At 41.0% G+C, this 24698-nt stretch overlaps 1 protein-coding gene across 4 annotated transcripts in view; it reads right to left on the bottom strand.

Moving 5' to 3' along the window:
* Positions 1–533: 533 nt before the first annotated feature.
* MAPK14 (mitogen-activated protein kinase 14) overlaps positions 534–24698 on the bottom strand; it is a 74993-nt gene continuing 50828 nt past the window's right edge. For 3 of the 4 annotated variants that reach the window (XM_032864337.1, XM_032864340.1, XM_032864339.1), the window contains 5 exons: positions 24460–24531; positions 11842–11921; positions 5283–5361; positions 1500–1673; positions 534–686 (listed from right to left, as the gene is read on the bottom strand). In XM_032864337.1, the coding sequence (XP_032720228.1) occupies positions 619–686; positions 1500–1673; positions 5283–5361; positions 11842–11921; positions 24460–24531 (473 nt within the window). In that variant the 3' untranslated portion in view covers positions 534–618. Of the gene's footprint in view, positions 687–1499; positions 1674–5282; positions 5362–7740; positions 7821–11841; positions 11922–24459; positions 24532–24698 lie in introns of all 4 variants that reach the window. The other variant, XM_032864338.1, reaches the window with a different exon arrangement.

The raw sequence follows: 24698 nt of genomic DNA, 5'->3' as shown, positions 1-24698 counted from the left end.
GCACATACCTGCTGAGTTCTGAGAATCACACTAAGCAAATCAGTCACAGACTAGCGCACAGAAGGCAGTTGGTCCTTCTTGGCCGCGCGCCGTCGCTGAGGGCCGGCTTCCGCGGAAGCCCGAAAGTGTGCGCCCCCTCTCTGGGCCACCACGGGCTGTCAGCGAGACTACCCCCCACCTCCAGACAGGGCCATGGGAGAGGCCAAAATGGCAAAAGCATGACTGGGATCTGGGCCGTTTAGTATCTTTATTCTGCACGTAACAAACCCGAACAAGACGGCAGCCCTTGCCTGCCTGAGCTGACTCTCCCAAGGGGCAAGCAGAGGCCGCCTTGGAGCTTCTGGGACTGCCCGTGAAGCCACTGTGATCATAGTTTGCTCCTATTCTCTTACCCTCCCACAGAGGGTACCCTCCCACAGAGACAGACACACACATGCACACGCACAAGAGCACACACACATACATATACATACACACGCACGTGCACGCGCACACACACCCCTTCCACCATGGAGGAAATCTTTGCAACAAGAGGCACTTGAATGATATTTGGAGAGTTCCCATGGAAAGGCCTTCCCCTCACAGTGAAGTGGGATCAACAGAACAGAAACCAGGTTCTCAGGATTCCATCTCTTCTTGGTCAAGGGGTGGCGGCACAAAGCTGATGACTTCGTCGTAGGTCAGGCCTAAAACCCGGGAAGGAAAAGTGGGATGTGAGAGTTTAGACTATTCTCTTCGCTAGTAGGTACTCTAACTTCTAGGCTCAAGATCTTTCCTTCCTGTCCAGGCTAGTGGTTTGATGGACTACTTCAAATAACCCCCTCATCGCTTATGTGTGACAGCCTAATGGCGCATGTGATCACAGAAGTTCAAGAATACAGAAAAAAAGAGCCACTTTTACTTATTTGTTTCACTCAGCAGGGCCTCCTTTCTTAAAGCTCTCTGGAGAAGGTGCTCAAGAATAACAGCTCTTCCACAAGCGACAGCAACAGGTAATTCTGGTTTTGGGGATCCATCTGGAGTTTTGAATGTGCATTTTATGCAAAGAATCTGAAGCTGGACCTACAGGAGACATGGGTTCCATGTATGGCTGTGTCCCTAACTAGGTCTATGGTAACAGACACGAAATAAACTCTCTATCAATTGTGAAACTGTAATTCTAGAGTTCTAGCGACTGTAAAACTATAAAAATACCTTATTCCCTACTTAGATATTGTAAATGCAGATTCTGACTTAAAAACCTCAAAGCTCTATATGGCTGTTAAGGGGCTGGGTGCAAAATCAGACCAGACATGAGCACCTCAAAGGTCCAGACAGTGTCCTCATCTACATCAGAGGAACATACCCGCTCTGCATCAGAGACACTAGTTACCAGTTTTAACAAGTTGGTTATAACTAGAAATTCTGTTTTCCCACAGCTTTTGGACAGTGGCTCACCTAAGAAAGATTTTTAAATTTAAGTCCTCACACTAGATGTTAATCCTGCTCTTATAACTTACTTTTCCATTCATCTATAAGGAGGTCCCTGCTTTCAAAGGACTGATCATAAGGGTCAGCTACTGGTTCATCATCAGGATCATGGTACTGAGCAAAGTAGGCGTGTGCAAGGGCTTGGGCTGCCGTAATTCTCTTGTCTGAGTCCAATACAAGCATCTTCTCCAGCAAGTCGACAGCTTTCAGTCCCATGGATTGGAAGGAAAAAAAGAGATTTTAACAATTAGCAAAAAATTAGGCCTTATTAAGCACTTTTTAAAAAAAAATTTTTATAAGATTTTATTTATTTATTTATTTATTTTTTAAGATTTTATTTATTTGTTAGAGAGAGAGTACACACAAGTAGGCAGAGAGGCAGGCAGAGGCAGCCAGAGAAGCAGTCTCCCTGCCGAGCAAGGAGCCCAATGCAGGACTCGATCCCTGGACCCTGGGATTATGACCTGAGCCGAAGGCAGCGGCTTAACCAACTGAGCCACCCAGGCGTCCCTATAAGATTTTATTTATTTAACGGAGATCACAAGTAGGCAGAGAGGCAGGCAGAGAGAGAGAGAGGAGGAAGCAGGCTCCCTGCTAAGCAGAGAGCCCGATGCGGGGCTCTATCCCAGGACCCCAGGATCATGACCTGAGCCGAGTGCAGAGGCTTTAACCCACTGAGCCACCCAGGCGCCCCACAAACACGGTTTTGAATCTCCATACTGAACAAAGAGAATACACACATTCCCCCCCTCCGCATGTGTCTGCTCTAGGAAATGTTACTCCTTTTCTTCTTTATATGTGTGTGTGTGTGTGGATGTGTTTTGTATTAAGAATACATTACTAAAGAGGAATTTTTATAAAAATACCTGAGACTGTTTGAACAAGCTTTTGTGGAACATCAATGTCAAAGTGTTACCACGTAGTCAAACTGTGTCAAAACGAAAGCCTACAGGCGCCTGGGTGGCTCAGTCAGTTGGGCATCTGCCTTGCGCTTGGGTCATGGTCTGGGTCCTGGGATAGAGCGGGTGTTGGCGTCAGGCTCTCTGCTCAGCAGGGAGTCTGCTTCTCCCTCTCCCTCTGCCCCTCCCCCCCACTCATACTCTCTCTCTCTCTCTCAAATAAATGGATAAAAATCTTTAAAAAAAAGGAAGAAAGAAAGAAAGAAAGCCTATAACCAAAGTAATCGAGAAGAGGTAAGCAGGGTGGCTTTTTAATATTTTTACTTTTTTGTCTCCCTGTGCTTTTTATTTACTAACATAAGGCAATGAATATTCATCAAACAGATCTCCCAACAATGAACAAACTGAAGGTTTTACCCGGGTGTGTGGGTAAGGCATGATATTTGGATAAAGGAAATATAAAATTTTCACTATGAAAAACTTCAATATACAGAACAGTACAGTGAATACTCATATGTCCGCTACCCATATCCAACAATAAACATTAGTTATTTCCCTATCTATCTATCTAACTCTGTTTTTTTGCTGGGCCATTTTAAAATAAAATGATAGACATGATGCTTTACCCCTAAGTATTTCAGCATAAAGACATCTTTCTATATAATCACAAAACCATCTTATCTGACAACTAAATAATTCTCAAATATCATCTAAAATCCAGTTTATGTTAAAATTTCTCCAATTATCCCAAAGTTGTCTTTTATCCCTGGCTTCTTCAAGCCAGGATCCAATTAAGGGCCACACACTGCATCTGATTGGGCTTCCTAGGGTGAAAAGTACTCTGTGCAATCACCAATACCTTGGTGAGGAATAGGGTCGGGGTAAGGAAAAGATTCCTCTAAGATCTTGACAGCTAGAAAGACACACACTATATCAAAGGGCAATTCAAGTGCTCGCTTCGGCAGCACATATACAAAGGACAATTCAAGTTTTAATTCATGTTTTGAGAATAATAGTCAAACATGAAGTCAGTGACTGACAAAATACAGCTGTCGTTGTTTACATCGTTGGTGTGTTCCTGCTCAGTTAATATGCTGGGCACAAGTTCGTGGTCAGTAACACCATGTTCTGTCTGCAAGAAGAAACTCTTTGTATGACGTCACTGTTTGGCAGTGAGCTATTAGGCATGTTTAAATTCTGAGAACTGCAGTGCTGAGCACCAGATGGCCCAAAGCCTCCATTCAACTCATTGGCAGTCTGTATTGCTAAGTGGTATCCAGTTCTTTTGAATGTTTAAATGTCATGATTCCAGAGAAGGATGGATGTGACCTAAATAAGCTACTGGGACACATACATGCCCCCCCCCGTCCCCCCCACCCCGAAAAAATGAGTTAACAAATCTCTTGGAGTTGGCTAACAGGAAGTCAAACAGTGAGCACTGCCAGGTCTGAAACATGAACTGGTACGATGAAAATACATTCGGAACAGAATGACAGACAAGAAAGCTACCAGCATGCAGCATAATTTCCCAACATCCTAGAGTATTTACAACTCAAATAGAGCTTGTCACAGATCCTTGAACTAGGTAATAGAGTTCAAATAAATCCCACAGAGCCAATGGGAGCATACCAGGGCAGATGCAGACCTAAACCAACTGCCTAAAATTCTGTATATACCCCTGATGAGTCTATGGACTCATTTTTGGATGTGAGAGTGGCCCAGCTGAGATCTGGCCTACTTACAATCTCAAGGCTGACACAGACTCACCCAGGACTGCCCACCATCTCAAAGAATGTGAGCATCTCTGCCATTTTAAGAATTACCACAGTAACACTGAAATCGTTCTCAACGGTCACTGTGAATGAGGTATTTAAAAAGGGAAAACCACTGAGCTCTCACTACAACTTCTGAAGAAGGCATCGTGACTATCCACTCTCAAAGGAGAAAACTAAACCTTTGTTATTAGTTTTCGGGACCCAGCAGAGGGATGACCCACTGAGAGAGTGGAGCACATACCAGTATAACACAATCTTTAGGGAAGTGAGAAGGTTGATTAGACCATTATCATACCATGGCTCCCCTCCCTATCTCATAGGAAGGCCTGCTCTGATTTTTCCAAGTCTGCTGTTAAATGGCACGGTCTACTGCACAATCCTTGAATCTGGGAAGTAGGGTCTTGGCAATGCCACTTCTAGGGGCTAACCAAAACACATGTTAGACCCCAACTTTAAGGAATAAATCAACTCCCTTTTTAGCCAAGGCAGTACATATCCTGCAGCCACTACTATCCCATCTCTCTGCCGAGGATCCCAGAAGTGATCGTGGCAGGAAGAAATATGGAGCCATTCCTTAAAGTCTGCGGTGGCAAATTCACTCCACGAAGAACACAGAATGGTTAACTACCTGGGGGAAGGGCAGAAGAAGAGGAGAAAGGAAAAATGCACGAAGATGGCAGGATCTGTGGGACTGGGAAGCTACAGGCAGCACAGGGGGCACCGCAGGGAACTCCTGGGGGCGGGTCCTCTAAACACCCATCTGTTCTTCGGTTGTTTCTGCCCTTGGCTTGGGACACCACAAAACACCAGCAGTTGTGAAGTCACAGGCTTTCCTCCATACCTCCTTCTTCCTGTGCCCCTCAATCTTTTCTCCCAACATCCCCACCATTTGCTCTCCTTTCTTCACCATAAAATCTCATTTCCTCTACCAAATTCTAGGACCATATAAATATATAAGCATATCACGTGATTTAAAAACCCAACAACACAAACACAGATAATAAATGGCATTACTTACCACCTTCTAGCGCTTAATTAATGGTACCCTATTTAATCAAAAGGAAAAACTCTTCTTTAAATCCCCAATTTATGTCATTAACAAATCAATATTCATGCGGTGAGGATATGATCAACTTACCCAAGGGATTGGCACCAATAAATACATTTGCAAAGTTCATTTTTGGCATCTGGGTCAAAGACTGAATGTAGTTTCTTGCCTGCAAAAATAAAACATTTTCAAATGGCTTTGTTCAATCATGTTACTGCTCCCAGAGAGTCTCGGTCCTGCCAGGGAACAAGCATTCACTGATAAGGTCTGCTAGCTTCAATGTTTATGTCTGTCTTTGATATTCAATTAAAAGATTTCTCTCTTATTGCCATTCTAACTACCTTACGTATGATCGACACTTTTGTTTATTCTGGCTATCTCTCACGGTTACATTTTAAGTGAACGAGAATGCTAAGCAATTAAGTTCCCTTTTATTAGCTTTCTGATCCAGGGATCAGAAGTTAAAAAAAAAAAAATAAGGCCAAGATATCTAAGAAGTTCCCCTTTCTGAGAGAGCCTACCTAGAAAGCTAGGGATTGGGACTCCTAAAGAGAGTCTAGGACCAGCAGTTCTGACGGCACTGATCTCAGTAGGTACTCTCAGTTTGTAAAAAGGGTATCAGTGCTAAACCTTGTTAACAAAGTAATCTTGATAATAAGAAAGTAAACATAAGCCTAGTATATTATCCTAAAAGTCTTGAACACATTTTAAAAATACTAAAGCAACTCAGTAAGAGTGACAAAGAATAATGGATTTTTAAGTCACGTGGCCTATGCAGAAATCTTTCCCCTACCACTTAGGAGGTATGTCTTATGCAAGTCTCAACTGACTTATCAGTGACCTCATCTGCAAAATATTAGTATTAGATATTAGTATTTGGCTTGCCTGTATCATACGGTTACCGTGATATTCAAATAAGACAAGGCTCATGAAAAAGCTTCAAACTAAAATTTTGATACAAACAACATTTATATTACCAGTATAGTTGTTACAAGTTTGGTCCCTATGGTGGAACAGGCTTGAGTTTGAATCTTGACTTGATCACTTTGGGCAAGTTACTTATTCTCGTTAAGGCTTGAGTTCCTCTTCGATAAAATGAGATTCACAATGCCTACTCACGGGGCTGCAGTGAGGACTGGAGATAACAAACCAGTACTTCCTTAGCACAGTACTGGGTGCAGAGTGAGAACTCAACAAACTTAGTTGCTTTCCCTGTTGCCTTTAGAAGTTTGCTCTCACTCTCTAAGGGTGTTTCAACTTCACAATTTCTGAACTCTACTCAAAGGAACTTAAGGTGTCAAATACTTTTAAGGACTGATAGCTCTACCAAGGCAAACCCAAAAACTTGACCAAAAACTAGTCTTGAGAATAATCATATAAATACAAATATAACTCATAAATGTATACTTCAGATATTAGGTATTAAACTGTTGCTATGACCTTCCCTGTTTCAAAACATAAATCCCACTATCAGTCCATCTGAGTAGTTGAGATAAAACTTCTCTGAATCTGTCTTAACCACTTCAAATTCCTGTTTTAATACAGCTCAACAGTAAAAATGTGTGCGTGTGTGTGCATGTGCGTGCTAACACATGCGCTCACAAAAGCCTAGAAAAATCTCTGGCTACTAGGGCAACTTCACCTTCTTAGTCCTTGTATGTGTAGCAAGAAGGGGAGGCTGCTTTGGTTGAGAATCTCTCCAATTTTAAAAGAAAGTTCTAGGAATTGAATATCCACATGTCTGTAATCCTTTCCTCCTCCAGCACATAGATAAAAGGATCAAGGGAAGATAGAGGTAAGAGAGACCTGTCTCGTGCAGAGAACAGTCATCCCTCCAATAAGATAAATAAAGGTAAATTTTAAAACTACCTGAATATAGCTGAAGCAGAAACAACACTGCTGGGAAGGGCCTCTGTGACGACAGTCTGACTCCCAAAAAGATTAAGAGCACCGTGTTAAGAAGTGCCCCAACCATCTCTGATAATAAAACCAGTATCAAATTAATTAGGAAGAAATGATAAAGATGACGAATAGCCTTATGTAAGTTGTTCGCATTTATTCCATATTATTTGTGTATTTTCTTTTAAATATAGTACTTATCAGTGTTGGATCTTTTATAGACTTGTTTTTTCATCTTTAAAGGAAGAATCCTCTTTGGGTCATCATTATAAAAACTTGATGACCAGGAAAGCAACCTAACGGCCCTCAGTTCAATACCCTTCCAGCCTACAATCATCAGATGCTAACATACCCTCACTAGGAAAATACAACAGCCTCTTGAGCACTAAATTCATAAAACCCAAATATAAAAATCATATCACTTTCTATTTACAAGCCTATAAATTATATTCTCAATCCAGAGGACGGGATGACATTTTCTCCCAAATGTCAGCATCCTGCCACAGCACAGAGGTGCTCATCCCCTTAAGCCCTCAAGGCACGTGCAAGCACTCAGTGATATTAAAAACCATGTTGCTTATACAGTGGCAACAGAATGAGGATGTGGCCTTCTGAATTGGATATCCCTATCCAGTCTGTTTGTTCTCACCTCATGGCTTGGCATCCTGTTAATGAGATAAGCAGGGGGGGTCCCCGTCAGACGCATAATCTGCTGAAGCTGGTTAATATCTTAGATGCCTAGTCAAGGGCATTGTTAAACATACAGTGCAAAAAAATAACTTTCAACTCAAGTTCTTAAGAAGGCCACAAAAGCCACCCCAAAACGAACAAAAGAAACCCACTCCCCAGCACCCACCCCCCACCCCAGGCCAGAGTCCAAGGCTGCGTATGAAAGCCTGCTTCTGTGGAATGGCATGAGGGTTATTAGGCATGCAGCCCATAACTGTCCATGCAGATAAGGAAAATTACTTTTCTTTAGTTTTAGCATCATCTTAAATGTTAAATATGTTAGGCTCCCTGGAAAGAGACTGCCCCTTGATCCAGGATGCCAGCCAGAGAACTGTTTTCAAGTACTGATGGCCAAAACCCGCTTGCTTAGGGCAGGGGGTGGTGGTAAATGGAGATGATTCAGAAAATTTTGATTCGGCTTCAGACAAAACAAAATTTTCACTATATCCATTCAAGGAAGAGGTTACATTTTCATGGCACAGGTTCTAATAACTCTCCAAGGCACCACCCCTCCAAATGTAAGACACGGGTGTGTGTGGGAGCTGATAAGCAATGCCAAGTTTCAAGGACATTAGTAGTGGTACATTTATAAAACATGCCACAAACACACAGTGGTGATGAAGAAAGAGGAGACACGGGGCAAAGTCAGAAGCTAACAGCAAAGACAAAGTAGGCTGCTGCTGATGGCATAGCACGCCACAGTGATTTCCTCCACAAGTCTCTAACAGGTGACCAGGCTGATTTCACTTAATAAACAGCTGAGAGGAAGTCTGCAAAATGCTCTGCAGTGATCTGACCAGGAGGAAACTGCTAGGTCTTCTGAATGTATAAGCACGTAAGGAAACGGTATTCCACACTTCTCTCTTCTTGCTGCCCCACCAACTTGAATGCAATTCCCCCTCCCCCAAAATGTTATATGAACTGTTGGTTTATCATAAGTTCCTATTAAAGGAGCACTGATGGGATTTTTTAAAATCAATGCAATTCAATTAAAATCTTTCTATATTCCCTTTCTTCTTAAACTATTAATTCCCTCCTCCAGTTGTAGCAGCATCTTCAAGGAGCACCCTGGTCAGGCAATCACACTTCTTTGTGGCTTCCTTCAGTAATTTTTCATGTTAACTCATTCTCTTGACCTCAAATTCTCTCATGGTCAGAGGACTACAAATATACCTGGCCGGCTGGCCGGCAGGACAGAGCTAGGACTGTGCGCTCCATCCTGCCTTTCCCAGTCCTTATGCCCAAAGACAGAGGCAGCAAATTCAAAAGGTGGCATGAAGCCCTTTTAACATTCTCTCAACAAAATTTAGATTTACCTCGAAACAAATTACATAAAAAATAGTACTTTAAATGCCAATACAACAAAAGGGGCTCACTAAGTAAACCAGCAATAGCAGAATACCAGTTGGGTTTTAAAATCTTAGAATCCAGCCACCTCTCTTCTCTCTCTTAGGAATAATACTTGGCTGGTGCATTTTTCAATTTTTGTCTCCATTAGTCAAATAGGTTATTATATCCCCTTTCTATCAGGAAGTTAGGAAAAATATATTTCTAGAGAAAAATGGGAGTCAATGAAAGGGCTTTTGCTTGCTTAATATGATTTTTTTGTTGTTGTTGTTCTCTCATTGATTACTATAGGTTCTGGGTCACTAACCGAAACAGTCCTCTCTCCTTAGCTGCCACGACCTATTTATCCCCTTTCTCACAGAACATCCCAACTTGTTCTCAATCAGTGCATCCATTATTGCATTTTCTTACAATGTCCTACTGTTTATTGATTGGATTTCTAGATAAATGATGGCATCTGTATATTAACTAGCTAGAATTTAAATAGAAATTTGAAAAGAAAAAGAATGATGGCATCACCACCTTACTACTTTTCAGGAGTAATGAAAATAGTGATTGGCTTGCTTTTATTCCATTTCTTCACTAATGAATTTTTCTTTTGATTTTTAAAATCCTTAAAACAATTTTACTCACCTGGCTTTGTTATTTACACACCACGTGTCCCACACACACCATGTGCTTTTAAGATAAACTGGTACTTGGGCAGTATTACTACCACCAAACTAATCTTGTCTACCGTTTAACCCCCTTTTATCCACTTGCCATAACCATGTAGGGGGAAAAAAAAAAAAACCCTTTCTTATTCCTATATTCATTGTTGGAGTACATTCTGTATTCTGATAGTCCATTTTATTATGCCCAACTCTAGAGCTGTTTAAATATATGATGTGCCCTATATCACATAAGATAACAGTATCTCATTAGGTTGGGCACCTGATGTTGTTTCCTTCTTAAAAATAAATGATGGATTAATAATAAGTAAATACCATATTATCCATGCTTTTCGTCTTAGAACTTCTTGTGACTAACAGCACATATCTATAGGGCCAATGGTTGGGTGTGGGAGAGGGGACTGAGAAGGAGCTGCTAGTGGGCCACTCCCAGACAGGGAATGAATTTACTGTCTTAGTCTCATTCGTACTATTGGTAAATAAACTGAACCTCCTCTCACCCCCACTGCCTTGCCTCCATGTCTTCTGTATTACCAGTCTTTCTCAGCACATGCATTTAAAACAAGAAAGTACCATCTTCTCTAAGTAGCATTCCTTATCTTCTTTGATTCACTCTACCCAGCTTCTGCATTTCAGAAAGCAAAAGAAAACACTCCTTTGGGTTGACACAGTGGTAACTCCGACAATGACTTTCAAAATAGTGTGCAATCGCATGAGATTAAAGTTTAGAGATCATGTTATCAGAACATCTGAGATGCTCAGCTCTCTCTGCCAAGTGACTCAGTGCATGACTCAGGCAAGTCACAGCTTTTCTGTGCTTTTCCTTCTTCATCTTAAATAAATAAATGAAACAAAATAATAGCGCCAGCACAGTCTCTTACATCCCTCCAAGTGGAAATTCATAAATACACTGGGCTTTGTGGTCTTTTAATGCATGGTCTTTTAATGTACCAGAAACATACCAGATGACAATATTCTTTACGTTATAAGAGAGATGATGAACTATTCAAACTCACCTGCTCAAGCCTGCCTCAAGCCACCCAGCAGCCCTTCCAACTGGGCAAAGGGACCCCTTCAGTCAGAATGGTGGGAGGAGAATTCAGGAAGGCACAACTGGAGCTTGGCTCCACAGCTCTTTTTCCCTTTTAGTCAACTGCCTGGCAGCAGACAGAGGGGAAAAGGGAGAAAGGCTGAGCTTTCATGATTTCTCTCTTGTCTCTGGCTCCAGAAAATGACCAACAGCAGGAAATTGGAGCCAAAGTAAGCCAGAGTCACATTCCCATGGCTTCTCTCTAGATCCCTGCTTAGAGGCAGGAAGGCATTAGCTCCAAAGCTTTTTCTCAGATTATTCAACTTGGAATGACAGAGGCAGGCTGTGGGAGGAAGGATTTACTACAAGTCTACTCCAATGGATGTGAGGTATCAGGACTGGTCTGGAGATAGTGTAGAGATGTGCCCCTGTTGGGAATAGACAACTTTTACAAGATGTTGTGCGTTGTCTATTCTAAAACAGTAAAAAGCAATAACTTCTGGAAAAGGGCAGTAGCATGGACACAATGCACACTTCATTCTTGTAGGGAAGCTAGACTAATACGTGGTAAAGTTCATGCTCTGAGAACACACACTAACCAAAAACTAAAAAGAACTCAAGTATATGTGAAACTTCTGAGAAAGATGATGTCAGGGCTTGATAACAGAGGCATATTTTCCTTTAATCTCTTGGAATGAGTTAGAATTGCAAATCATTTACTGGGATACTACTGCCCAATACAAGCTCTCATGAACTAAGTACATACTCCAATAGAGAACAAAACACACTCATGCATGGGGGCAGACGAGTGCACGTGTACACACACACACACACACACACCCCTCATCCGGGAAGTCAGCACAAAAGGGCACACATGCTTACAAACATACCCGGGGCAAAGTACAGATTGATGGAAGGCAAGTGGCAGAGGCTCCCAACAGGGCAGATAATTACAATCAAAGCATCAACTCACAGACTCTGAGGAGATTTTCTTCAAAAGATCAGCCCCTGGGGTTCCAACGAGTCTTAAAATGAGCTTCAACTGATCAATATCTAATGGTGGACTATAAAGGAAAATGTTGGGACAAAATAAAAATAAAAAACAAATGACAACAAACAAAACAAAACAAACAAAATACCCCAATAACAAAAAGTAAAAACCCCAAACCAGGCCAAAACGGTGAATTCGTCTAGATCAAGGCTTCTGCGGGACGGTCACTCCAAGTGGAACACGGTCCTCCTGTACAAAGACTCAGAACGGCGCCATACACATATCCAATTTATATTCATTTTGTGGATCTGTCAACGTCACTGGTCAGTAAAGCGAAGTGACTTTAGCTGGGTACTTAGCTGCCGAAGACAGCGGGTGCAAACACAAAAGCTTCACTCAGTCCACACCGACTTCCTCACCTTCCACCAAAGCATTAGTAAGTAGCCAGTTCAGCGAAAAGCACTGGTAAGCAGAGTGCTACAGACAAGAAAAAAGAAGCAGAGCACAGGAACGAGGGCCAGCCAGGGCCACCTGTGTATACTCCCCGACGGCTTAAGCTAAGAAGCTCCTAATATGACAGGAGCCTTCACTATCGCAGAGCCTAACCACTTGACTGAGCCCTCTAGAAAACCTCTCTCTACACGGCTTCCCGGGGCAGAGAAGAGCGGTGAGCGACGGCCGGCCAGCAGAGGGCGCCACTCCCCCACCGCACGGGCACGTGTTCCCGGAGCGCCATGATGAAGCAGGACTCCAGAGGTTTCCACCTCACAAGTGCGGTGACAAAGCTCACACAACCCCCAGGCTCTGAGCAACAGGCTACAGTGTCCAGACCTTTATTCTGGTAGCCAACTCTTCCATGCACACTCACACTGTGTGTGCATGTATTAACCAGAGGCCAAAAACTTTGCATTTGTTCTTACTGCCTTTAGCTTTGCCTAAAAAAGAAGTTAAAAGGTGAGAGAGAAAAAGAGTCATATAAAATAGCTTTCCATATTCCCTGTGAAAATGCGTTTATCCCCATGTCTATACCAACATTCAGAGGAAAAGGAGGGGAGGAGGGCTGTCTTCTGATGTCCGTCACAAATCCTGTCAGCAATCCTGTCAGCTTCTTCACCTATCAGGTCCTACTCAACTTCAGGTCTCAGCTTAAACTTCACTTCTTCAGACAGGCCTCCCCCAACATTCTAAATACGGGAAGCCCCCTCTTCCCGGTATTCTCTAGCACAACACAATGCTTTCCAACATCAAAGTGCTTCTCACAATCTAGAGTTACTTTGTTTGCTTTCTATTACCTCTGTAGCTCCCAAGGGCAGGGGCCACCTATCCCCAGCGCTTTGCTGGCCATCTGCTACATGGTGGGCACTCAGAAGACTTGAGGAGAAGGTGGAGCAGGATGGAAGGGAGGATGGAAGAAAAGATTTCTGCTTATGATTACACATATAAAGGTAATATGGTGTAACTTAAAAATAATGGCCTCCGCAAACCATAGTTGCTTAAGTTACAGGAATTACTTATGCAATATCACTGGCATCTTGCCCTGTTCTCTTTTTCCCCCAGATGAAACTGACTGAAATGGAAGAAAATTCTAGACAGGAGTCAGCAAACCCCAGCCTGCTGCCTGTTTTGAAAATAATGTTTTATTGGAACACAGCCATGCCCATTCATTCACGTGCTGCTTTCACCCTACACAGCAGAACTGAGCAGTTACAATAGAAATTACAGGGTCCCCAAACCCTAGAAGATTTACTATCTGGCTCTTTTAAGAAAAGGTTTGTCCAACCCCATCCTAGACCCAAGTAACTTGAGCTCTATAGAAAACAAGGATAAATTAGAAACGAGTCCACTCACACAAATTATTTCTAAATTAAGAATAGTAGAGAATTTCGTCATCTGCAAATGGCAAAAATCAATGTGTTCTGGAAGTTAAAATTTCAATACTGACTCTCAGTTCAAAGTGCTGATAAGAAAAAAAATCTAAAGCATGCATTAATGCAGACAGAGTGGGGAGGGCAGATGATTACTGTCTTGCTCTAAAATAATCAAATTAACTATACAACAGTGGAATTTAGTACAGGATCCCCTTTGCCCATTTAAAATGATTCAATAAGTGTTAAGTCCCCTCATGCTCTTCAGGAACAAACTGAAGTGGGTAGCTATTCCACATCACAAAGCATATCATATATGAAAACCAACTAGTGACTACTGAAACCAAAAACTGACTACTTCAACTCTCAAACAGGTAGTCTGACAAACAAAAGTAGTCTCTAGAAATAAAGCTGTTGAGATGGGTACCCTCATTCAGGAGACTCCTAGCTACTGAGACGAGAGTCAAGTTTTACTTGACAGGGATGACTGAAGACTCTGGGCTGAGTTTCTGTATTGCCCCAACTTCACTTCAACATACCTGAAGAGTAGGCCACACCCACTACCTGCAGTGCTCATTACAGCAATGAGCTGGGGGCACCCCGCGTCTCTTGCTTCTGCCAGAACGAGACAATCACAAGTGTGAAGAACAAAGCTGCAATTCCTCAGCCCCTCAAGGCCCTCCTGGCTTTGGCTTCAAGCTTCTTTTCTGACTCTGCCTCAGACTATTACTCCTTAATGCACTCAATGCTTCAATCCACACCAAATATTCTAGGCACTGCTCAGCTTCCAGCTTCTTATACACGCAAGTCATAAACAGAAATACTGGCCACTCTCCCCTCCTACCAAGCCTTTCTTATCTATTTTTCAAAATCCTACTCAACAAGAACTCTGCCATGAAGTCTTTCTAGATATCTTAGGTTCGAATTAATCTCTACTTCTTCTCAATAACTTATCTATACCTCTATTCTAGCATTTTTATCACTCTGTCTTATTTTGTAACCAGAGGGTAGACATTTGTTCCTACCTAGGAGTTCCTATCTCCTAGAACTCACTTTCCACTGAGTATGATCATTCTGTTTTGGGGGACAGCTGCTATTTTATCTCTAGAACCTTCCACAAAGTAGTTTGATAAACACTAGTTGGCCTGAAAAGACCTGCTGTAATATGCTTTTTAACTCCACTCCACCCCTCTGCCTTGCCCTCAAAATCTTTAAGGACCATACTCTATGGAAAGTCTAACTAGAAAAAAAGATAAGAAAAGTTGTTTCATTTAATATCAGGCCTAACAAAGTTTTGAACACGCAATCTGAAGTGTTTACATCATAGAGAGTATACAAACACAGGGCCATGAGTGTGTAAGGGCCATGGACAAAGACAGCTGCTTCAGCATGATAGCCAATACTCAGGAGATTAGTAAACACACAATGCAAAACAGAAATCTACTCAGGATCTAAAAGCACTTGCATGAAGGAAGTCAAAGCATGCAGACCTCGGAAGAAATCACCATAGGTTCTCCAAGAGCTGGCAAATCCACTGAAATACAGGTCAGTCTTCCAATAGTACCGGCTACTGTAAGGCCACTACCATTGGTCCAGGCAGTTAAGGCCAGAAGGCGCTTCAAGAAGCTGCATCAGCAGAGCAAAGCAAAATTCACATTATGACAATTAGTTATTTCCACAAGTCATCCTTCATAATTGATTTAACCCCCTTTTTTCCCTAGACAGAAGAAATTTTCACTATTAGGTAAAAACATGTTTTACTGGTCATCATCAAACTGTTAGAATTTAAATTTTTTTTTTAAGATTTTTATTTATTTGACAGAGAGAGAGAGAAATCAAAGAGCACAAGTAGGCAGAGAGGCAGGCAGAGAGAGAGAGAGAAGCAGGCTTCCTGCCAAGCAGAGAGCCCGATGCGGGGCTCCATCCCAGAACCCCAGGATCATGACCTGAGCTGAAGGCAGAGGCTTAACCCACTGAGCCACCCAGGTGCCCCGAACTGTTAGAATTTAAATCCCAGATCTCCTGGTCCTTTCTGAAACAACCACCAAGGCCTAAGCCTATTCTTAGGCTCTCTGTCACAAAAGTAAAAGGGAGAACGAAGAGTTAGGGAAATCAACCTAAGGGGACTAGGGTAATCACAGGGAAAATGAGAGAGGACTATTCTCTTCACTTCTAAGTGTTCTAGGCAACTCTGAGAAAGCGTCCACAGGCCGGAGAGTCGAAGATGAGGAAGAGGACCAGTGGCCAGACCTCCCTGCGCGACCACTGTGTGTGAGCTGCGATTTTCAATGAGACAAGACCCATACAAAGCCAGAACATCCGTGTTTGGAGGGTGGGAGATCCTCCTGGTGACGGGATGGACTAGAAGACTCAGCCTACTTTCTTCTTTTCTTGATTGTCAAAATAGTCACTTTCACTGTCACACACAAATTCTTAAGACACTCTACTCTAGGTACCTTAAGAAAATTCCAGCCTTTTCTGGGAAAAAAAATTTCTGTATTTTCAAGATGGGACAAGAAAAGGCAAATAATCTAGTGAAATATTTCTCTTCTTCAACATTTATTAGTACACTTGCTTTTAGCATCTAAAGTGAAACTACTTTTTTTAAATCAGAGAGAACAGGGGCGCCTGGGTGGCTCAGCTGGATGAGCGCTGACTCTTGGTTTCAGCTCAGGTCATGATCTCAGAGTCTTGAGATCAAGCCCTGTGTCAGGCTCTGTGCTTGATGGGGAGTCTGCTTGAGGTTCTCTCTCTCCCTCTGGCCCTCCCCCGCTAAAATAAGTAAATAAACAAAGAGAAAACAAGGATGCCTCAGTGGCTCCCCTAGGTGGTGGAGCATGCAACTCTTGAACTCAGGATTGTGAGTTTGAGCCCCATACTGGGAGTAGAGCCTACTTTAAAAAAAATAAAAAGTCTTTTTTTTTTTTTTAAAGATTTTATTTATTTGACAGACAGAGATCACAAGTAGGCAGAGAGACAGGCAGAGAGAGAGAGGAAGGGAAGGGAAACTCTGCTGAGCACAGAGCCCAATGTGGGGCTCAATCCCAGGACCCTGGGATCATGACCTGAGCTGAAGGCAGAGGCTTTAATCCACTGAGCCACCCAGGCGCCCCCCCAAAAAATGTTATTTAAAAAAAATGAGATAATATTTGAAACCAGTGACTACAAGTGAGGGGTCGATGTGATAGGAAGGGGTACACCAGAAGGTTTTAGCTTTATTAGCATGTTTTATCTCACGATCTGGGAGCCATGAACACTGGTGTTCATTATATTATTCTTTGTCTTTTTATAAGTATTTCATAAAATGTTTGCAAAAATCAAAAGAAGAAATGAATAAAGCAGAATTAAGGAGCAAATTTAATACACTAATGAAATTCATATGGCATAGGCAGCAGCTAATGACAAGTGGATTACCACTGTCCTCTAGTTAATATCTTAAGAGTACCACTTCTTTTAAAACGAAAGAAGGAAAAAAATGTTTTACACATTTAGGAAATTCATGGGATCAATCACCTAGAAAGGAAAACCACAGCAAGCAAATGCTGTGATCTCTGGAAGAGAAAACAGTATTTGGTGGGTAACAGAGCTAGCTGTGAAATTCATTTTCTCTCTTCCTTTAGGCTATAGACTATTAAATGTTAGTAAAACTATTTTCTAACTGGTCACGCTTCTCAAAACAATGACGTCTGAAATAAGTTAGCAATAGACCTGAAGAGAGATTCTGTATCCTCACTCTCTTCTAAATATGAACTTCTGCCAGCGGTGTCCACTTGCTATACCTAGTCAACAAGACTTACAAGGCAGGGCTTCGTTCTTTAAATAAATAATACTGTTTTTGAGCTAGATGGAAGAAGGGTTCTACACAGTCATGAACGAAAACAGTTTCTAACCTAATAATATATAATGAGCTTTAAGACAAAAATTTGTATTTCTTACACCTTTATGGGAACTCAAGGATTAATAACAACTTACTAGAACAAGATTCTACTAAAAGAATCTCTCAAGGAGGAGACTAATCACACACACACACACACAAATTAGAAAAAGGCAGAATAGAAACAAGACTAGTAGAGATCTAAAACTGCACTATCTAATTCAATACCAATCACATGTGATTGATTAAATTTACATGTAATCTAAATAAAATCTAATAAATTTGAAGCTCAGATTTAAAACACTCATAAAACTATGAACACAAAGGAACTTCTCTGAGCTTCTCTGATACCTCCTCAACATGATAAAGAGCATTTATGAAAAACACACAGCTAAAATCATAGACAGTGGAGAAAGACTGAAAGCTTTCCCTTTAAAATAAGAAGAAAACAAGGATGCCCACTTCACCAATGCTATTCAACACTCTACTGGAAGTTCCAGCCCGAAAACTGGAAAGGGAGAAGGAAAACCATCTCTATTTGCAGAGGACACAATCCTATGTATAGAAAATACCAAAGAATCTACAAGACACCTTCTAGAGCTAGTAAACAAGTTGAGTAAAGATGCAGTGCCCAAAATCAACAAAAATTAGTTGTGTTGCTATACACCAACAATAAAGAGCCTGAAAAGGAAATTAAGAAAACAATTTAAAGGGAGCCTCAGTGGTTCAGTTAGTTAAGCACCTGCCTTCGGCTCGGGTCATGATCACAGAGTCCCGGATCGAGCTCTGCATCTGGCTCCCTGCTCAGCGGGAAGTCTGTTTCTCCCTCTCCCTCTACCCCCTCTACCCACTTCTGCCTACTTTCTCTTTCTCTCAATAAATAAAATCTTAAAAAAAAAAAAAACCCACAAAAATTGAAAAACAAAAAGAAAAAAGAAAGCAATTTCATTTACAGTCTTTTATTCTAGAAGAATAAAATAATAAAATATCTAGGAATAAATTAACCATGAAGGTGAAAGATTTGTCCAATGAAAATTATAAAACATTACTGAAAGAAATTCGGAACTAATAAATGGGAAGACATCTGGTGTTCATGGATAGGAAGACTTAATATTGTTAAGATGTCAGTAATACCCAAAGTGACCTAAAAATTCAACACAATCTCTATCAAAATTCCAATAGCCTTTTCTGCAGAAATAGAAAAGTCCATCCTCAAATTCAGATGGGATTACAAAAGACCCTGAAGAGCCAAAACAAAAACACTTGACAATGAGAACAAAGTTGAAGGATTCACAATTCCTGAATTCAAAACTTACCATATAAAGTTTCAGAAATCACAACAGTGAGGAACTCCTGTAAGGACAGATATATATAGATGAATAGAATAGAATTAGCTTTTAACAGAAGTGCCAGGCCCATTCAGTGGAGGGAAAGGAGTGCCAGGCCCATTCAGTGGAGGGAAAGGAAAGTCTTCAACAAATGGTACTGAGATTACTGCATTTCCACATGCAAAAGAATTAAGTTGGAACTCTTTGACAGCATATACAAAAATTAACTTGAAATGGATCAAAGACCTAAATAAAGGGGCTAATTCTTAGCAGAAAATATTTTTAGTTTATCTTAGTAGAAAATCATACAATTCTTAGTAGGAAACATAGCAAATATTCACAACCTTGAATTTGATAATCTATTCTTAGATAGGACATGAGCAACAAAAGAAAAAATAAATAGAAACTTCAACAAAACCAAAACCTTAGTATATCAAAGGACTTTGTCAAGAAAGTGAACAGAGAGCCCACAGAAGGGGAGAAAATATTTGCAAATCATATACCTAATGAAGGTTTAATATCCAGAATATATAAAGAACTAAAAACTCAACAATAAAAAGACCATCCAATTAAAAGATGGGTAATGGGCTTGAGCAGATATTCCTCCACAGCAAATATACAAATGGACAATGAACACAGGAAAAGATGCTCAAAATTACTGGTCCTTAGGGAAATACAAATTAAATTCACAAAGAGATATCACTTTGTACCTACGAGGATGGCTATAATTTAAAGAAAGGGAGGAGGAGAAGGAGAAGGAGGGGGAGGGGAGGAAGAAAAAGAGGGAACAAGTGTTGGTGAAGACGGTGAAGATATGGAGAAATTGCTCATACATCATCGGTGGGCAAAAATGGTGCAACTACTGTGGAAAACAGTTTGGTGGCTCCTCAAAAAACTAAATACAGGATTACCACACAACCCAACAATTCCACTACTAAGTACATATTGCAAAGAATTGAAAGCAGAGGCTCAAACAACTGTATGCCAATGTTCACTGCAGCACTAATCACAATTGCCAAAGGTGGGAAGAACCCAGGTGTCAATGAACAGATGAGTACGTAAACAAAATGTGGCATACACATACAATGGAATAGTATTCAGCCATGAAAAGGAATGAAGTTCTGATAACATGCTACAACATGGATGAACCTTGAAAACATCATGGCTAAGGGATATAATCAAGAAACACAAGAACAAATATTGTGTGATTCCACTTATAAGAAATATCTAGAATAAGCAAATTCAGGAAATAGGAGAGAGGAAATCAGAGGCTGTGGGAAAGAAGAATGAGGGAGTTACTGTTCAATGGGTACCAAGTTTTGGTTTGGGGGGATGGAACCGTTCTGGAAATAAGATAGTGGTGATGGCAGCACAACTTTGTGAATGTAATTAGTGTGAGTGGACTGTATATTTAAAAATGGTTAAGATGGTAAATTTTGTGTTAGCCATATTTTACCACAACAAGAAAAAGTTAAAATGGCAAATTTTATGTTAATACATTTTACTGCAGAGATATGTTTAATCAGTTCCTAAGTTTCTCTAGCCACATTTTAAGTGCTCACTAGCCACATGTGGTTGGTGGCTACCAACCACTGTAGTGTAGCACAAATATAAAACATTTGCAACACCACAGAAAATTCTATTAGCTAGCGCTTATCTAGAAGCTAAAGCCACTAGTTCTAAATGCAAGCTGATTAATAAATGAGGAAAATGGGGAGAAAACTGCCCTCAAACAAAGAGCATGCTCTAGAGGTTCCCTCAGCATTCAGGTGCACTTCAAAATCATAAATAAGCAGTAGCTGCATGCTTTTGTGGGCAAAAGCAGCATGGTGGGGCCAGCACACTCTCCAGAGGTTTTAAGAAGAGAAGTTCTGGAAATCAGGGGAATAGGGTAACAAATAAAATAATGGAAAGAAACTGTGACCTGAGTTATAAATAACAGTTTGGGATCTATCTTCTCTGGGTCTTGGCTTCCTCGCATCTATAAAAAACAGTGGATTCGATTAGAGGTTTTCTAACATCCTTCTAGGCTCCCAAGTAGATAAGTCTAAATTCTTAACTTTCTGATCTCATTGGTATCTTTAAAAAAAAAAAAAGAAGAAGAAGAAGAAAGACTGCCTAACTAAATAATTTTTTATGATCAGCCTAAAAGGTTAAAAGTCAAGGTCAATGGGGTTAAACTCTGGTACCTGCTACCCTCCAGAATCAACTGGGACTTAAAAAATATGCCAAAGCCTGTGCTTTGACCCCCAAGCCGAATGAAGCGGAGTCTCTGGGGTAGTGCCCAGGCATTTGGAGTTTCTAAAAGCTCTCTAAAGTATTCTGATGAAAAACAGGAGTTGAGAACCACTCTGCTAGTCTATAAGCAATTGCACACTTCAGGCGAGGAAAAAAAATAATAGCACTTTCCTCTTTCCTTGTCAGGCCCAAAGCTACATCCCAACAGATGGCAACTGACAAGACAGGGGTTATGTATATTACAAATACAAATCCTTTGAATTTGATTTTTATGATCCAGGAGAATATCTGTTTCAAAAAGAGCCAAGCAGAAAAGAAATGGTGTATTACTAATATAAGAATTTTGAAAAGAATTTGCATGCATTTAAAAAAAAAAAAAAAGCTCATGGTAAAAAGTCTAAATGATGGGTTTTCTTTTCTTCTTTTTTTATTAACATATAATGTTATTATTTGCTTCAGGGGTACAGGCCTGTGAATCATCAGTCTTACACAATTCACAGCACTCACCATGGCACATACCCTCCCCAATGTCCATCACCCAGCCACCCTAACCCTTCCTCCCATCCCCCTCCCCCCAGCAACCCTCGGTTTGTTTCCTGAGATTAAGAGTCTTTTAGGTTTATCTCCCTCCCTGGTCCCATCTTGTTTCATTTCTCCCTACCTTCCCCTCATCACCCCCAACCCTGCCTCTTAAATTCCTCATATGAGAGAGATCATACAATAATTCTTTCTCTGATTGACTTATTTCGCTGAGCATAATACCCTCTAGTTCCATCCACGTCATTCTAAATGGCAAGATTTCATTTCTTTTGATGGCTGCATAGTATTCCATTGTGTATATATACACCACATCTTCTTTATCCATTCATCTGTTGATGGACATCTAGGCTCTTTCCATGGTATGGCTATTGTGGACATTGCTGCTATAAACACTGGGGTGCAAGTGCCCCTTCAGATCACTCCATTTGTATCTTTAGGGTAAACACTTAGTAGTGTTTACTACTAAGTGGTAGTAACTGGGTTGCTGGGTCGTTGGGTAATACTGTTTTCCATCTAAAGCTCACAGAAGGAAAAGAAGTATGCATAGCAAGGGAAGACTTCTTAGAAAGTTACCCTTCCTTTATTTTATTTTTTTGAGAGTGTGCGTGCGTGTGCAAGAGGAGGAAGGTGGGGGACAGTGAGCAGGGGGAGAGGGAGAGAGAATCTCTAATAAGCTCCACGCCAACAGAGAGCCTGATGTGGGCCTCGATCTCACAGACCTGGGATCATAACCTGAGCTGAAATCAAGACTCAGATGCTTAACTGACTGAGCCACCCAGGTCAGGTGTGCATGAAAGTTAGCATTTCTAAAAGAGTCAAGGCATCAGGGGGCAGGCAGCTGTCTATAGATAAAACCACAGGGCACAACTGCTTTGAAACCTTTCTATCAGTAGTGTGCCAAGAGGATCCATACTTCACTACCTGTCACGAAATATAAATAAAACAAACAAACAAAAATTAACCTTTAATGATTCATAGGTAGACAACAGAGTGGGAAGGTAAAGGGAAAAACTATTTCCCAAAAGTCACTAATGAAGATGATGGCTAACATTTCCTGGCAGGCTCTAAGAACCTTCCAGACACTATCTCACTGGATTCTCACAGCCACCTTGCGAGGTATATACATTTAACATTTTATGGTTAAGGAAACCAGGAGGCAGAGGTTAGAAAATGTGCTCACAGTCATGCAGCTGGGAGCAAAAGAGGCAGGATCTACACCCAGGAAGTCTCATTCCTGAGTATGTGCTCTCAACTAGTACACCCTGCTGTCTCTCTTGCTTTCCACGACTCTGGTTATCTATGTAGGCAGAAGAGTCTGCAGCCGACTGAAGACAGACAGAGACAGAGATAATATAGGAGACGAGGGGAGAGGGCAATAGAGCAACGCATCACAGTAGTACGCTTGGCAAGACAGGCTAAAGGATGGGACTCTGAGATACGTACCTGAGGAAAGGGGGAATTACAAAATTTCCCTAATTCTCTCAGCCTGGACTGTAACGTATATACCACAATTCTAAGACGAAGACATAAGGTGAATGAAGCAAAGGACAAAGGAGAAACACTACGTATTTAAAAAACTAAGACTCTGGGAATGAGAAGCAGTAAGTATAGGGAGACAGAGCTCTGTATCAAAGCAGAAATATTCAGAGGGATATAAACAGCTTTGCCTGAGGGGGCAGAAGTTTTTCAGTTCCTTAGGAAAGTACATTTCCTCTAGCAGAAGATAGTTAGAACACATGGATAGATAACATGAACATCACAGTCACCACAGAAGTATATCCCAAACCGTAAGCAAGTAAACTGATGTTCTGGTTTATAAACTCAGTGAGTTTGCTAAGGTCTCTACGCTTTCAGGTCTCTAAGCATGAGAGATCACATTCATAGCTTAACTGCAGCGTCTTTAAAGCTCTACCCAACCCACTCCCAGGCTACTCAGATGAATTTTACAAAAATCTTCAAGCCTCGTTCGAGACATATAAGTCAACATTCTTTCTCACCTGAACGCTTTCCCCAATAAAAGTAATGGGAGTCCCAACAAACCACATTTTGCTGATATTATTTCTAAACTATGAAATGGACATGCAGCAGATAGGAAAGGACCTAAAACATAAGGGCCATGAAAAACTATAAACTAGATAATAACTCTGGAAGTAAATTAAGGTTTGGTTACACTCTAGACTAAAAACAAAATTGTGCTGGGAAAAAAAAAGGCACATGGATAAGGTCCAATGACCTTATCACTTCTTGTTTTTATTATTTGTTGTTAAACAACAAACATAAAGAGAGTCAGCAGGTACATCATCATAGGAACCAAATAATAATCTTTTTAACATGTAAGCCAAACATAAAAGCTAAAGATATCACTGATTTGTAAATGGGTACCTTGTGCTCATTAAGTGTTGTACAAGCGGACTAAACCAGTCATTGAGATCTGAAGCTTCTCAGGAATACGCTCAGGTGGCAGAACTGCTTTTAGAAGATTAATACAATAAGCGACTCACTGCAAAAAGATGACATGTGAGAGATGTAAAGAGTTCTCCGGCTTATGAGGAATTTTTCCAACACACACAAGTAAATTGAAGCCTCTTTCTTGACAAGGCGAAATACTCAGCCAGGGGGCAGATCTCATAACACACATCTGAACTATTTAAACAAGTAACTGAGAGCCTTCCCTAGAGATAGGTAAAAGCAATATACTCCCATGGACACTGGAATACAGATAAGAAACAAGATTCCAAAACTTTTAAAAGGATACGGTCTGTACCAGGAAACAATGTTCTTCCAGTCAACAGCTCGGCCATTATGCATCCCACTGACCAAATATCAACTGGCAAAAGTAAAGAGAAAAGGGTATACGACGTCACTATTATCATACTTGACCACAAAGAGAACTGTAACTAGAGGCGAAATGCTGGAATTAGTATATAATACATTCAAGGTTCAACAGTCATACTCTTCTTTATAGCAGTAAGCTTATTAACCCCACTAAAGAGC

This window comes from Lontra canadensis, unplaced genomic scaffold (assembly GCF_010015895.1).
Source record: "Lontra canadensis isolate GAN:19392208 unplaced genomic scaffold, GSC_riverotter_1.0 scaffold27, whole genome shotgun sequence".
Taxonomy (NCBI): domain Eukaryota; kingdom Metazoa; phylum Chordata; class Mammalia; order Carnivora; family Mustelidae; genus Lontra; species Lontra canadensis.
The sequence above is the reverse complement of the archived record's forward strand: the minus strand, read 5'-3'. Positions and strand labels throughout refer to the sequence as shown.